Genomic DNA, 16,238 nt, shown 5'->3' on the forward strand with positions numbered 1-16,238 from the left:
GGACTAGACAATAAGAACACATAAAAGACATCCAAATTGAAAAGGAGGAAGTAAAACTGTCATTATTTGCAAATGATATGATATTGTACATAGAAATCACTAAAGAATCCACCAAAAAAAAGACTAAATTTAATAAATTAATTTGGCAATATAGCAGGATACAAAATTAACATCCAGAAATTGATGGCATTTTTTTACGCCAATAATGATCTCTCAGAAAGACAAATTAAAGAATCCCATTTACTATTGCAACAACAAATTTAAGGAATTAGGAATAAATTTAATCCAGGAGGTGAAAGACTTGTACTCAGGAGAACTCAGGATATTGAAAAAAGAGATAGAGGGAGATATAAATAAATGGAAGAATACCAAGCCATATTCATGGTTTGGTAGAAGTAACATCATTAAAATGTCCATACTATCCAAGGCAATTTACAGAGCCAATACAATTCCTATTAAAATACCAACAGCATATTTTCACAGATCTAGAACAAGTATTCCAAAAATTTTATTTGGAACCCAGAAAAACCCTGATTAGCTGCAGCAATCTTGAAAAAAGAGAACAAAGTTGGAGGAGTCACAATGCCTAATATCAAGTTATATTACTAAGTCACCATAATTAAAATAGCCTGGTACTGGCACAAAAACAGGTATATAGATCAATGGAACAAAATAGAGACCCCAGAAATTTACCCAAGCCATTGCACTCAATTAATATTTGACAAAGGAGCCCTAACTGGTTTGGCTCAGTGGGAATGCTGACTGGTGCAGCCATTATGGAAAACAGTATGGAATTCCTCAAAAAATAAAAAAATGGAACTTCCATTTGACCCAGTGATTCCACTTCCAGGAATATATCCTAAGAAACCTGAAATAGCAAACAGAAAAAATGTATGCTCCACTGTGTTCATAGCAGAACAATTTATAATAGATAAGATCTGAAAACAGCCCACGTGCCCATCAGTAGAGGAATGGATAAAAAAGCAGTGGTAGCCTTAGCTGGCTTGGCTCAGAGGATGGAACATTGGCTTGCAGACAAATGGGTCCTGGGATTGAATCTAGTCAAGGGTACATGCCCAGGTTGCAAGCTCTGCCCCAACCTGGGCCCTGGTGGGGAGAGGGCGTGCAGGCAGCAACCAGTCGATGTGTTTCTCTTACATTCTTATTTCTCTCGGTCTTTCCCTCTCTCTTCCACTCTCTCTAAAAATCAATGGAAAATTATTCTCAGGCGAGGATTAAAAAAAAACAACAACTATGTGATACATTTACACCATGGAATACTATGCAGCAATAAAAAAGAAGGATCTCTAATCCTTTGAGACAGCATGGAGAGACTTGGAAAGTATTATGCTAAGTGAAATAAATCAGTCAGAGAAATACAAATATCACGTGATCACATTCATATGTGGAATCTAATGAACAAAATAAACTAATGAACAAAATAGACCCAGAGACATAGAAGCATGGAACAGACTGATGAATTTCAGAGGGAAGGTGGGATGAGGGGGAAGAGTTCAACCAGAACTTGTATGCATATATGCATAACCCATGGGACAGACAAAGGGTGGTGGAGGCCTGCCGCAGGGATGGTGGCGGGCTAGAAGGGGTCAATGGGGTAACAAGGGGACATACATAATACTTTCAAAAATAAAGATTAAAAAACAGATGCCCACATGAAAATTTGTATATGAATGTTCTAGCAGCACTATTACGGAAACAACCCAAATATCCATCAACTGGTGAATAGATAAATGAAATATAGTATATCTGTGCAATAGAATATTATCTGGCCATGAAAAGAAATCAGGTACTGATGCATGGTACAACATGGATGAACTTTGAAAATATTATGCTGAATGAAAGAAGTCAGACAAAGGACCACAGGTTGTACTCATTCAGTTATACAAAATGTTCAGAATAAGCAAATTCATAGAGACAGAAAGTAGTCTGTGGTTGCTTAGGGATAGTTAGCTGATGTAAAATGGGGAGTGATTGCTAATGGGTATAGGATTTCTTTATGGGGTGATGAAATTCATTCTAAGATTGATTTTGTGATGGTTGCACAACTCAGAATATACTAAAAACCAATGAATACTACTTTAAATATGTGAATTTTGTAGTATTTAAATTTTATCTCAATAAAGGTGTTATTTAAAAACATCAGGCAGAGTGTTGCATAGGGTGAGACATCTGGTATTCTCAATCCAGCTCAACTAAATGCTAGTTTTACCTCCCAATCATTGTGAAAATCAGTAATTCCTCTTCAGAGTTTCAAAATATCCCCTAGGACAGTGATCAGCAACTCATTAGTCAACAAAACCAAATATCAACAGTACAACGATTGAAATTTCTTTTGAGAGCCAAATTTTTTAAACTTAAACTTCTTCTAAAGCTACTTCTTCAAAATAGACTCGCCCAGGGCGTGGTATTTTGTGGAAGAGCCACACACAAGGGCCAAAGAGCCGCATGTGGCTCAGGAGCCACAGTTTGCAGACCATGACCCTAGGGAGAATCACTGAAGTATGGGAGAAATAAAATGAAGTCCACCCATTTTGGTGGACTAGAAAGGTGAAGACAGAATTGAGGGTGGGAAGATTTTTGAACAAATTCTCATCTCTTTATCCTGAGGTCCTGAAACAGGAGAGGAGATGAGATATGCTGGCCTTCTCCCTGCCTCAACAATTGTATATTTGGTCAGCTGTATATTTGGTCAGCTGTAAATATACAACAATTGTATATTTGGTCAGGAAGAATACCAAGAGTAGATGAATTATTCCTCTACTCCCTGTTTTGGAACCTGGTAGTAAACTATGATTATGAAGGCAGTTGTCATTTCCCTACAAAAAATTCTTACTAGGCCTGCAAGAATATAGTAATCATCTCCTCATAACATGGATGGGTAGAACACATATACTTCATTTTTCTATCAACATCCCTTATGAGTTTGAGGCCTTCGTTGGCTAGGTGTAATTTCCCGCTGTGTACAAACCCTACAATTAGGATATGATTTCAGATCCCTTCCTTTTCCTGTCACTCTCCCAGTGCATGTGCCTCTGTGTATATCTCTTTTATGGTGTAGTGTATTTTATGGTGTAGTGTAGTGTTCAGACAGAACCCAGTATGTGAGCTGTGGTTTATGTGCAACAACTGTGTTCCTGCCTAACACTGGATTTGTGGATGGCCAGGAGTGTCAGTGGCAATTCCCATGACTCTGCAACCACCTCTCTGATCTCATACAGAGGCGGAGCTTTTAGGTTGGAGAAAATGATTCTTTCCTAGGTCACAGAAAACAACAAAGAGAACATGTATTTCTTTCACATCCATGGTTAGGAAACATGAAGGATAACATAAAGCTATTTTAATAGTTTTGCTTTGCTACTAAGTTAGCTAATAAATGTAAAGTGTCTAGTCTGGTGTCTGGTTTAGAGTAGCAATTCAACAAATATTAGTTACTATTCCTTTCCTCTTGCCACCTTTTGAAATTGTTCTTGGAATTCTCCCCCTCTTCCCCTCTTTTAAACACAAGGATGATGTAGGGATGAACAAACAGACTATAAGATATTTCAATAGACTCTTTTTAATTCCAAGAAGATGTGAGTTTTGTTTTTCTTGAAGTAAAATTCTAAGGGACAGTTAGATGAGATACAAATATCTCAGATATTTTCCAAATAAAATATAGCACCTGAGTTGAACAATCGTTTTATTAATCTAGATGATCTGTGCATTATTTTTGCATCTTCATTCAGCTAGCTGGATTGTGTGTCTAAAACAATCTTCCAAATCTGTAAATACAAGAATTTAAAAGTGAGAAGTTTCAATGAGATCCTCTCTCGCCTTATTGTACTATAGTTCTCAGTTTCACAAGTGATTAAGAAAAGAGAACTAACGTCGATGGGGGAATTTTTGAATATCCTATAGCAACTGTTTCTTTTAAAAAGTTTTCTGAGAAATGTAAAGTAACCTTGTTCCCATAAACGAACCTGCTGTTCCTGAGAGTGTGGGCACACCGTCTCTCCTATCAGTAAGAAACACACCGAACTTGGACTCGCTTTTTAAGGAAGCCATTTGTTAGAAAAAAAGAGTGACACAGAAGGAAGTGTCATACTATGGCATTGAAAGCAGGGCTCGCATCAAGGTGTCACTTGACGATTTAGTACTGCCTGGCAGCCCAGGTCTTGCCAAGAATCTCCAAGCCCTGGAACCCACGGGGCTTTCTCTTAACTGAAAACTACTGATGTGCTTTTCCAAAAAATTTTACCACATCCAACTCTTTCCTTACTAAATGACAATAACATCACTGAAATTGCTTTATAAACAGTTTGCTTAATATCTGATGAAACACCCGGCAAGGTTCCTGACTTTATATAAAATACATCCTACTTTCATATGCTCTAATTCCAGAGATTTCTCAGATTCAAGATATACTAGTACAACTTCTATTTGAAAAAAGTGGAACGTTTGAATGGAAAAAAATGTACCTCTATATTCATTGCGGCATTATTTATATAAAATATCTGGTCTTAAGGAGTCAAATTCTTGCATTGGATAGGAACTTGGCAGGGGGAGGTGAGGTGGGAATAAAAGAAGGTGGGGGTGAAGGGAGGCAAATGTAACCTGAAGAAAGGAAGTTGATCCATCATGGAGGCAGTAGGGGTAAATAGAAATAAATGCCCCTGGCTCCTTGTAGAGTAGGACTGGTCCCACTAACAGGCTCGATATCACATAAGAAAAAGAGCAATCAGGACATGGATTTAAATAACTACCTTCCCACCCTCTACATTGCAGTGTTATTTACAATAGCCAACACATGGAAGCAACGTAACTGTCCCTTAATGGATGATTGGATAATGGAATATATACTGTGCCCCAAAATGTATATACACACTTTGAATAATTATACAGGCAATGTTTATTAGAATACATTTCATTTTCAAAATTGAGCTGTCCGCTGGTAAAGCATATGTACATTTTTTTTTTTTTAGGGGGGATACCCTGTATATAAAATAAAACAACATGGATGAACCTGGAGGGTATTACACTAAGTGAAATAAGTCAGGCAAAGACAAATACCATAGAATATATTTGTGTCACTTACATGTGAAATCTAAAAAAACAAAACCCCCAAGTCAAACAAAACAGAGCTCATAGACACAGCCAGCAGATTGGTGGTTGCCACAGGCAGGGGGTGAGAATGGGTGAAATGGGTAAATGAGGTAAAAATATACAAAATTCTGGCAATAAAATAAATCAATCCTGGGATGTAATATGCAGCATGGTGACTATAGTTTTTAATACTCTATTGTATATTTGGAAGTTGCTAAGTTTGTAATATATACAAATCTTGAAACATTGTGTTTTGTATCTGAGAGTAATATAATGTTACATGTCAATTATACCTCAATAAAAAAGTTAATAACAAATATTACGTGTCTCTTGATGTCATATCCTAAGAAATACATCACATTACTTATGTTGTATTCCATTAAAAACATATAAACTCTAACCAGTTTGGCTCAGTGGATAGATAGACCATCAGCCCGTGGACTGAAGGGTCCCAGGTTCGATTCCGGTCAAGGGCATGTACCTTGGTGGTGGGCATATCCCCAGTAGGGGGTGTACAGGAGGCAGCCATCAATATTTCTCTCTCATTGATGTTTCTAACTCTCTCTCTCCCTTCCTCTCTGTTAAAAAAAAAAAAAATCAATAAAATATATATTAAAAAAAACAACCATGTAATCATGAAGACATGAAGAAACATTAGGCAAATCCAAATGAACTCATTCTACAAAACAACTGGCTTGTATTAATCAAAATATTATTGTCATGAAAGACGACAGAAGGCTGAAGAATGGTTCCAGATTAAACGAAAGTAAATAGACATGACAACTAAATGCAATATGTGGTACTGCATTGGGTCTTATATTGACTAAAAAAAAAAAAAAAAAAAAAAAAATCCATAACAGGCATTATCAGTATAACTGACAAAATTATAATATAGACTGAAATTTAAACAAAAATATTCTATCAATATTAAATTTCTTTTTTTGTTGTTAATCCTCACCTGAGGATATTTTCCCATTGCTTTTTAGAGAGATTGGAAAGGAGGGAGGGAGACAGAGAGATATATCGGTGTGAGAAAAACACATCAATTGGTTGCCTCCTGCATGCACCCTGACCAGGGTCTGGGATAGAGCCTGCAACTGAGGTACATGCTCTTAACCAGAATCAAAACCAGGATACCTAAGTCCATGGGTCAGTACTCTATCCACTGAGCAAAACCGGCTAGGGCAAATTTCTTGGATTTGATAACTGTACTGTTCTTATGTAAGAATAATGTCATTGCTTTCAGAAAATACACATTGAAGTAATTAGGGATAAAGGCGCATGATATATGCAACCCATCCTCAGATGGTTAAAAAAAATCAAATGTATTTGGACTTGGAGAGAGAAATATATGTGTGAGAGAAAGAGAAGGGAGAGAGAGGGAACAGCTATGCAAATCTGACAAAATGTAAAAAAGAAAAATGGTGAATCTGGGTAGAGTATGGAAATTATTTGTATTCTTGCCATTTGTTATTAAATTTGAAATTATTTCAGAATTGTAAGTTAAAGAAAACCAACCAAATAAAAAAGAAACAGCTTCATAAAAACAAAAACAAAATCATGATGAGTGGTTTTACATGATGAATGATTAGTAGTTTTAAATGTCCAGTTATAGTATATGTTATATAGCATTATTAATTCTATACAATAGTCACTCCTTTCATTGTCCTTGTAAAGTTGTTCTCTACATAGAAAATGAATGTTTTATTAGGCCAAGGGCCCAACTAAACCAAACCACTAGAATTTATTTTTCCTACATGTTTTCTTATGTTCATTGCAAGAATGAACATTGTCAATATTTCTTCTAGCCCAATTATTGTAAAATGAAAATGTATTCATTTAATCCTATCCAGTAACTTTCAATGGTTGCCTATTGTGTGTCCAGTTGTATGCTATATGATGATAAAACAAAGAGGAATGAATTATGGTCTGTTTCTTGATAAATTCAAACTAATGGGAGAGTCGGGCATTTAATCAGAATGAGGTACAATAGGAGCAGGGAGATGGAGCAATTATTTGTCTGTGGAAACTAGTTTCACAGAAGCGACATCTGAAATGGGTCTTGAAGGATGAGTAGGAGTTTTCCAGGTGGAGGGGAAGGATATTTCCAGGCAGGAGGAGTAGCAGGTGCAAGGCCTTGTACAGTTCAATAGTCATTTCTAATTTTATGCTAGATTTAGCTCAGAGGCATTAGAGCCTAAGTTAACTATTTAAAAATATTTTTGTTGTAAAGTATTACACAGATTTATAAAAGTGCACCACTATCAGCTTATTGAATTATTACAAAGCAAATGAATATGCAATGATAGTTGATGTCCAGATCTATAAAATGGCTAGTAACCCCAAAGTTGGCACTCCTCTCCAGTACACTTCCCAACCATCTCCTTCCTTCAAAGGTAACCACTATTCTACTATTTTAATAGTTGCTTCAACCAAGGGACACACCCACATAACTAACACCCTATCATCTCTAACTAAAGTTCCCTTGTAGGCCACACTCCCTTCCCACCCAATTTAACTACTGTTTGCTTTGAGGATTTCTGCAAAGGATGGGAAATCAGTGTGTTTGGTGCATCAAGTTGTGAAGGTGTGGGAGGGCCGGGTACCATAAGTGTTTATTATAATTATTCCCTGTACTGCGCGCTAGGTTATTTTGGGTGCTTTATTCATTAATTGATTTCTCCCAACACTGCAAGTAGCATGCAGCTGAAGCAACTGAGACCCAAGAGTTTCTCACTTGCTTAGAGACTCAGAACTCAGGAGTGATGGAGATAGGACTAACACCCAAGTTCTTTGGACTCCCAACAAAACACATGCTCTTTTTTACTAATGCTTCTTAAGATTTAACTTTCTTCATGTAGAAAATTGGTCAACAAGGATTTTAAATTGGAGAATAGTAGTATTTGATTTGTTTGGATTATTATTCTGTTGGTAGTGTGGAATAATGGAGTGAAGGGGAGACTGGTCTTAGGGAGACTGTAGAAGTAGTGATTGCAAGGAGGTTTTGGAGTAGAAGATGGATGGTATATATGGAGAGAGGAAATTGTATTTCCTAGACCTTTCTGAGGTCTAACCAAGTATTTATGGTGATAGGTTAGGCTGGGCTGAGAAGAGAAACTGTGTACATAAGTAACTGACATTACTTTGCATCTTTGCATACACTCCTCTCTGACCCCAAGGCTTCTCCCTTACTAGCCTGAATAGACAGCAACAGTGTTGATTAGATTTTGGAAGAGGAAGAACAGGTTTGGTGAGAAAGTAAGTCCAGTTGGGTCCAGCTAATTATGAGATGCTGAGGAAATTCAGATGGTCTGTCTCATGGGTAGTTAGAAATAGAGCTTAGAGACATCAGGGACAGGTCTGAGCTGGAGATAAAATTTTAGGAATAATCAGAATATATATATATACTTGAGGCAAAAAGATCTGCAATCAGATAGACCTGCATTTAAATTTTATCTCAGACACTAATGATCTGTTTCCCCATTTGTAAAATGGGATATCTAACACAGAATCTTTGTAAAGATTCAGTGAAAAACTAGAAAGCACTTAGCCCATTGTCTGAGTTCAACAACAAAATTATAATACAGGTTTACTTACAATTCCACTATAATAAAAAGTATTTTTCATTTGTTATTTTTCCATCACCATTTATCCATATCTCCTCTTCTACCTCCTCCTCCCCAAAGTCATCACAAGTTTTTTTTTTTTTTCTATTTTGCTCAATCCCTTCAAACCCTCTCCCCTTCCAAAGATGTTTACCTGAAAAGCACTTTTTATGGAATTCACTTAAATGCTATCTGAAATGTATCTGAATGGAAAATTTGTAAGGTTTACCCACATGCCAGCATGGTGCATGCACTGTCATCTGGCTAGCAAGACCTAAGTGTGTGTGCCTTTAGCACCAGGAATGGAAGACACAGTCCATGTCAGGGTTTACTAGCGGGCAACTTATCTCCAGGAAGCAACCCAGGGGCAACTACTCCCTACCCTCTTAAAAATAAGCATTTTAGGGAAAAACATTGTCTTCTTTTTCTTATCATGTTATTTGCACACTATTGGGTGTTAAGCTCTAAATAGTTGATAATAGATCAACAGTTTAATATTTGTCCTAAATAAAAATTTCTATGGCCCCTTTTAAACTCTCTTGTGGTCCATAATTTAATTTGTACATAATTATGAATTTAATGATTTGTATTGTAAAATGCCATGTTATAATAAAAAATAGCAAAATCTGGACCAAAGTATATATGTCCTTTAGGAACAACAATCACTTCAACTTGATTTTTTTTTTTTTTTTTGCTCTTTTAGTGGAATCTGTTTAGAACAAGTAGGAAAAGCTTACAGAAAGCAAAAAAAAATGATAAAAAGAAATCTAGTGATCAAAGTTAAGGAATCACAAAAGGTTATCCACACAAGGCTACCAAATTGAGCTTAAAGTTTGACTAGCATTTCGTTTTGATATTTTTAAAGGCATAAGCAAACATTAAAAAAATCAGTAGCTTTAATTAACTACTATTGTTCTTGGAAGTAATTATATATTGTGACAAGCTGTATGCAACAAGTCTTCCCATTCATATATGTCCATATCCCTTTGAAATATGACTTTTGCTGTTCTTCCTATCAAGAAGGGGAATCTCCCCCCCCCCCCCCCCCCCCCCCAATTCTTAAATCTGTGCTGGCCGTTTGGTTTACTTTGACGAACAAAATGTGGTGGAAGTGATGCCACTCAAGTAACTGCCAATCCAGATCACTGATCTATAGAATTGAGAGCACATAAAATGGCTTTAAGGTGCTAATTCTAGGCTAACTTGTTATGCAGCAGTGGTGTGTTTGTTCTAGAATTCTCTTGTCTTGATGAGAGAATAATTTTAAACTGTAAAAGTCTTATGTTAACCAATCATTGGGATGTACTTCTAAACTATTAAGGATCAAAAAAGCTCCTCAAAGCTGCAATGTGTCACAATGGTTGCTGCAGTGCATAATGAAAAAAGAGGACAGATGATTTTTCTGGGATGGTTTGTGCTCAGTGTTTTCAGAGGTAGGGCAATATTCTACATGACGGTCAAAGTCTCTTTAAACTCTAAAGCCCTGCGAAATTCCAATAGAACTGTGATTTGAGCAACTCCATTTTCACATCATGAACTTTGTACATAGCATTTTTAATGGTTTTGTAAAAATTGATGGAACATCAATGTGAGAGAAACATTAGATTGTGCCCTGATGAAAATTGCACTTTTAGTGCACTGGAAGATGCTCCAACCAATTTAGCCACCTGGTGAGGGCTGTACATAGCATTTTAGTATCTTCCAACCGGCAGGATCTACTGGCTCATCTTTCTACACAGCGTGATAAAAAACAGCTATGGCATAGGGTAGACAATGGAGTACACAAAATATAGCATAATGCCTAAGGTCAGGGGTTCCAGAGCCATAATACTGGGGTTCAAATGTGTGCTCAGCTGCATATCAGCTTGATGAATTACTTTGTCTCAGTTTCCCCACTTATAGAATGAAGGGCAAAAAAACCTTATTGAATTGTTGATAGCATCAATGGGTTAATATTTAAGCTTAAGCCATATTAACATATGTCAAATAGAAGTATTGCTATGTTAAAAGAATAATTTAGATTCTAGACATGGATCTGTTTCAGTGTGACCTTTGGCAAATCACTTAATCTCTCTGGATTTTGGTTTTCTCACCTATGAAGTAAGGCTTACTAGATAATTTCCATCGTTTCTTTTCCTCTTTAAAATTCTATGATTAAACATTTATGTACAATTATGTGCAGGACACTGTACAAATATTATCTTTGTTAATCCTAAATCATTCAAGTCCAGGAACTAGAAACTAATATCCTCATTTTCCGGATGAGGAAGCCATAGTCTAGAAAGAATAAGATCCCATCACCAATGAGAGGAGTTTGTATTTAACCCTACATCTATTTGATTCTAGAACCTGAGCATCTAATTGCTATGCGAAACCGCCATGGAAGTGGGCTCTATCTTTGGTTGACTTAGTGCTATTTGTGTCTGGCCAACAGTTCTAAATTTTTTTCCCTCTAAATATTGTCCAAAATAGCTGAAACCGGTTTGGCTCAATGGATAGAGCATCGGCTTGGGGACTGAAGGGACCCGGGTTTGATTCCGGTCAAGGGCATGTACCTTGGTTGCGGGCATATCCCCAGTGGGGGGTGTGCAAGAGGCAGCTGATCGATGACTCTCTCTCATCGATGTTTCTAGCTCTATCTCTCTCCCTTCCTCTCTGTACAAAAACAATAAAATATATTAAAAAAAATAATGTCCAAAATAAATAATTCCCTAAAAAATAAAATTCTATGATTTAGCATTTAACATCTGTTTTACCCACAAGCACATTCCAATCTTATCTAAATTTCAAAAATGGTTGAAAACTTATTTTATTAGCAAGCAATTTGGCGAACTCTCTCATCAGAACTACTTAGAATGTAAAAATAATACTGCATTTACTCAGGAAACAACATTTTTACTTATATATAGCAAATATTAATAAGTCACATATCTGAAGCAATGCCTTTTCAGGTTTATAGAAAGTTAAAATGTACATTAAAATTTTAATTTGTGATAAAAATGCTTATTAAATAAAAGTAGGAAAAGTCCTCCAAAAATGAAGTAGTTCACTTCAAATTTTACCAAAGATATACAATGTCAAATAGAAATCACTTATAATTCCAGTTATCACATGAAACTTTTTCATTATTTTTAAAAAATATATTTTATTGATTTTTTACAGAGAGGAAGAGAGAGGGATAGAGTTAGGAAAATGGATGAGAAACATTGATCAGCTGCCTCCTGCACACCCCCCACTGGGGATGTGCCTGCAACCAAGGTACATGCCCTTGACTGGAATCGAATCTGGGACCTTTCAGTCCACAGGCCGACGCTCTATCCACTGAGCCAAACCCGTTTCGGCTTTCATTATTTTTTGCTTAAGCATATTGCATACCATTAAATATTGTATAAAATGTGATTTTTATTGGCTGTATAACAAACATCTCCATATGGACATTTCAAAATTTATTTTACATTAATTTACAAATTGACATTTCGTTACATTATAGTTTGATGTGTGATGTTTCTTAACAATGGAACAGAAAAAAAAAATCGCCTTGGCCAATATGGCTGAGTTGGTTGAGAGACAACCCATGCGCTAAAGCTAAAGGGTCACCAGCTGGGTAGGTTCTATTCCTGGTCAGGGCATGCGCAGGCTCAATCCCCAATAGGGGGCATGCATGAGGCAAACAGTCAATGATCTCTCTCTCATGGATTTCTTTCTTTCAAATCAATAAAAACATAAAAAAAAAAAACACGAAAAAAATCAAACATATTATCTATGTGACTGGTTAGCGTGTGTAGAAGGTACAGTACATGGACTTCCCTTTAAAAAGTTAAATTTTCCTATCCTTTTCCTGTCACCCCACAAACTGCTACAATCCCCTCCATTCCATATTTTCACGACAAATGTGTCCATGGCTGGGCCTGCTACAAGCTCTCCTTTGGATTGTGACAGTGGGCTTCAGTCACTCGTGGACTCTTCCAGAATGCACGCCGGGCCTGTGGGCTCAACTTCGCCTTTTCAGGACCCCGAAAACGGCCGGCCAGCTCAGACGTCTAAGTGTAAGGTTCGCAATGGACTTCGAGGGCGGGGCATAAGCGAAGTGAAGAGACTTTTTCCGCCTTCAAGATTTCCTGACACGCGTTTCTTGAAGATTTCCAATCCGGGAGTTGGCAGAAGGCGGAGGAAGTGGCTCTCCGGTTCCCGGGCAGGTTTGCTCAATTTGACAGCTCGAGTCTTCCCCGGGATTTTCCAGGCGGGATGAGGGATGCGGGATGCGGGATGCGGTCGCCCAAGAGGGAAGGGGTGCGCACCGCCCACGTGACCCAACCCCACTTTCGGGTTCCCCCGCGCGCGCGGCGCCGGCGTCCACTCCGACCGCCCAGCTCCGGCCTGCTCTCCTCCCGAGGGCCTGAGAGGAACCCCCACGTCGGGAGAGGCAGGCACACGACCAAAATGCCTGGCGGGAGGGCAGGTCTACGTTTTCCATTTTCCAAAGGCACCGACCGACCGACCCCCCTTTTCGGGGTCAGCACCTCGCACGCCCGGCGCACGCAGGTGCCAGCCCTTCCCGCCGTTTCGGTTCCACTCGAAGGAGGACGGCGACAGCAACAGTTTGGCGGCTGCGCGGGCGGCCCCGTCTCCCGGGCGCCCAGGCCTCTCCTCTCCTCCGCTCCGCTCCGCGCGCAGCCCGGGCTCCGGCTCGGACGGCCCCGCGGGGAGGAAGCGCGAGGCGAATGGCCGGTCGCGAGGCCCCGGCGGCGACCCGGCCCCCCGCGCCCCCCGCGGGTCCCTCCCGGGCCCGGCCGCCTCGCCCCGCCGCCCGGCCGCCGGGGGGCCTCGGGCGGGCGCATGCGCGCGGCGCTCCCGGGCGGGCGTGCCGGCCACACTCCCCCCACCCACTCGGCGAGCTTGTCACTTCCTGCCCTCGCCCCATCTCCGTCCGGGGTCAGTCCGCCGCTCCCCGCCGCCGGAGACTCTCTGCTTCTCCTTCTGGTCCGCTCCGCGGCGGTAGCGCCAGGCTCTCCGGGGAGGTGAGGGGAGGGGGTTGGCAGGAGAAAGAGCGAGACCGACTCCGTAAAGTTTCCTGAAACAACTGCTGCTCGGAAAGGCCCGCGGCCGGGGAGACGCGCCGTCCTCCCCGCCCCTCTCCAGAGCCTGCCGGACCGTTGCAGGTGGAGCGGCGTCGGGGAGCCGGCGGCGGCGGCGGCCGTTGCGCCGGGGAGGCGCTGCTCCGGTCTTGGCCGCTCCGGTTCCGGCTCCTCCGGCTCCTTCGGTGGCGGCGGCCGCGGCGGCTGCTGCTGCGGGCGGTTCCTCCTGTCAACTGTCTGCGCCCGCGCGCCGCCCGCCAGCCGCGCAGCGCGGAGGGACGCCGGGAGCCGCCGCCTCGGGCCGCGGGGGACGCGGTGAGCTGCGGCGCTTCCGCGTCGGCGCCCGCGGCGACTCTGTGGAAGCGCGTCGGGCCCCGGCCCGCGGGGTCCCCTCGCGTGGTCCGCGGAGGCCGCGCCAGGTGGGGCCGGAGCCGCCTCCCACGCCGGGCTGTCCCCGCTGCCGCCGCCCGGCCTGGCTTCCTTCCGCCTGCCCGCCGGCCCGCCCGCCCTCGGAGTTGAGTGTAAGTTGGGCGCACCGGGTTCGTGGGGACGGGAGACCCCCCGAGGCACGTGCGAGGTGGGAGGCCGTGGCGCCGGCCTCGGCGGAGCAGCCCCTGGGCCGCCCCGGCCGCCGCGCCCCCCGCCCGGCCGCCCGCGGGCCCCGGCGCCGGCTGTGCCGCCGCGCCCCGCGCCTGTTCCCCGCGCGCGCGCCCGCCCTCCGGGGCCCGGAGGCCGCCGCCGCCGCCGCCCGCGCAGCCGGCCGGGCCTGCGTCCTGCGCTGCGTCCTGCGCTGCGCGCCCCGGGCTGCGTTTCCGGGTAGGCAGGGCGCGGGACCCGGGGAGGACGAGGGACCCGGACCCGGGAAGCCTGAGTGCGTTTTGGTCCTTTCGGTTCCAGGAGAAGGGACCGGCCCGCGGAGGCACCGGCCGCGGAGGGCGGGCGAAGGGGACGCGGCTGGAAAAGGCCCCCCAGGAAGTTCAGGGTGAGTGACTGGTTCGTGCTTCTTCTCTCCGCAGCCAAGCCGCAATGAAGAGCTGCTCACAGTGAAAGGAAAGTAGGTCGCGCCCACTGAAAATGCCTTTAAGGGACAAATACTGTCAGACTGACCACCATCACCACGGATGCTGTGAACCAGGTATACACCCCTTTCTTCTCCAGCTACTCTGTCCTCCGTCAGAGCCGCTCTACCTGCTGCTGCTGCCGCCGCCTTCCAGCTCGCTTCTCCTCCGGCCCCTTCTCCTCCTAAGCGAGCAGGCTGTAATTTCCCCGAGCCTAAAACTAGGTGGGAAGCTAAATGCTTTTACAAACAAGAGGTCTCCCCTTGCCTGGTCCCTTGAAAAAAGTTCTGCGAGTGTCACCCTAAATCTTTTCCACAAGATCAATCACCCTTTCTTTTTCTTCCAGTTAGTATACCCCATGGCAGCCTCCAGTTAGTGTACCCCCTGCTCTGCAAATGTTCAGAATGGAAGAGAAAGGGGGGGAAAAAATTAGTAACATACTAGTATTTGTCTTCATGGAAGTTGTTTTATTTAAACTTGAAAAAATTAAGTTCGTAGGCATTTTGATCAGAGACTAGCGCTTTTTGAAAGTCTAAAAATGAATTTAGTTTGAGCTAGAAAAAGTTTGTTGATCTTAACTTATTGGGAGAGTCAGGTTTTTCCAAATGCCACCATTTAAACATTTTCTCGGACAGAGCATGCTGTATTGCAAAATAAAAAAAAAATCTGTTGATTTGCATAGGATGTGTAGTATTTCTAGGATAAGTATTTCTAGGATATTTTATTCAGTGGAACTTTCACAAGTTGAATTTATGAAATGAACATTTTGGTTCTTGTAGTCTCGTGAAGGATACATAGAAAACCTTAATTTGGTAAATGTGAGGTTTGTGTAAATATGTTGGTAGTTTTTCAACTTAGAAATTGGATGTGCTTTGTCATAAACAGGTACAACTTAAAAGGAATCACTGAATATATACTGCCTCCACACCAAGTAAATGCTAATTTATTCTAGTTAAAGGCAGGTATTATTATTTTTTACCTAAAAGTTATTAGGACGCTGTGCTTTGGCTTGCCTTTTGCTGGAGAATTTTAAATGCCCTAATGTACTCAGTTTGATCACAGTAGAATTTAGAGTACTCTTTTGCTGAATGGGAAAAATTGGCAATGGTAAAGGGGAAGAACTTCCACTTTTAGAAAACTTTGGTATACAGGAGAATAAAATTTGTACAATGACCCTATTCCCCACTGATTTGCTGAAAATCAGTAATAACTCACCTCTGCTAATAAAACAGTTAATCCCATCCACGATGGGATCCAGTTTCCATTCGCCTGTCCCCTTACCTATGTTAACTTTCAGCACCCTTTCACTCTGCATATTTTGTGTATTATTTGAAGTGAAGATTGTTTTAGCAAGTGTTGAATGGAATTTACTGGTTTTGAAGTAGAAGGCTGTGATG

General features: G+C 41.8%; 1 protein-coding gene across 3 annotated transcripts in view; it reads left to right on the forward strand.

Annotated features, from left to right (window-relative positions):
• The first annotated feature begins 14,154 nt into the window (after window positions 1-14,154).
• ZNF800 (zinc finger protein 800) overlaps window positions 14,155-16,238 on the forward strand; it is a 49,288-nt gene continuing 47,204 nt past the window's right edge. For all 3 annotated transcript variants that reach the window (XR_014796213.1, XM_084897637.1, XM_084897638.1), the window contains exons 1-2: window positions 14,155-14,304; window positions 14,800-14,918. Coding sequence is in view for 2 of the 3 variants with exons in the window: in XM_084897637.1 (XP_084753763.1) it covers window positions 14,858-14,918 (61 nt within the window). In the remaining variant the exon portion in view is untranslated. The remainder of the gene's footprint in view (window positions 14,305-14,799; window positions 14,919-16,238) is intronic.

The sequence above is a fragment of the Pipistrellus hanaki genome (assembly GCF_964339955.1).
Source record: "Pipistrellus hanaki genome assembly, chromosome: 10".
Lineage (NCBI taxonomy): Eukaryota > Metazoa > Chordata > Mammalia > Chiroptera > Vespertilionidae > Pipistrellus > Pipistrellus hanaki.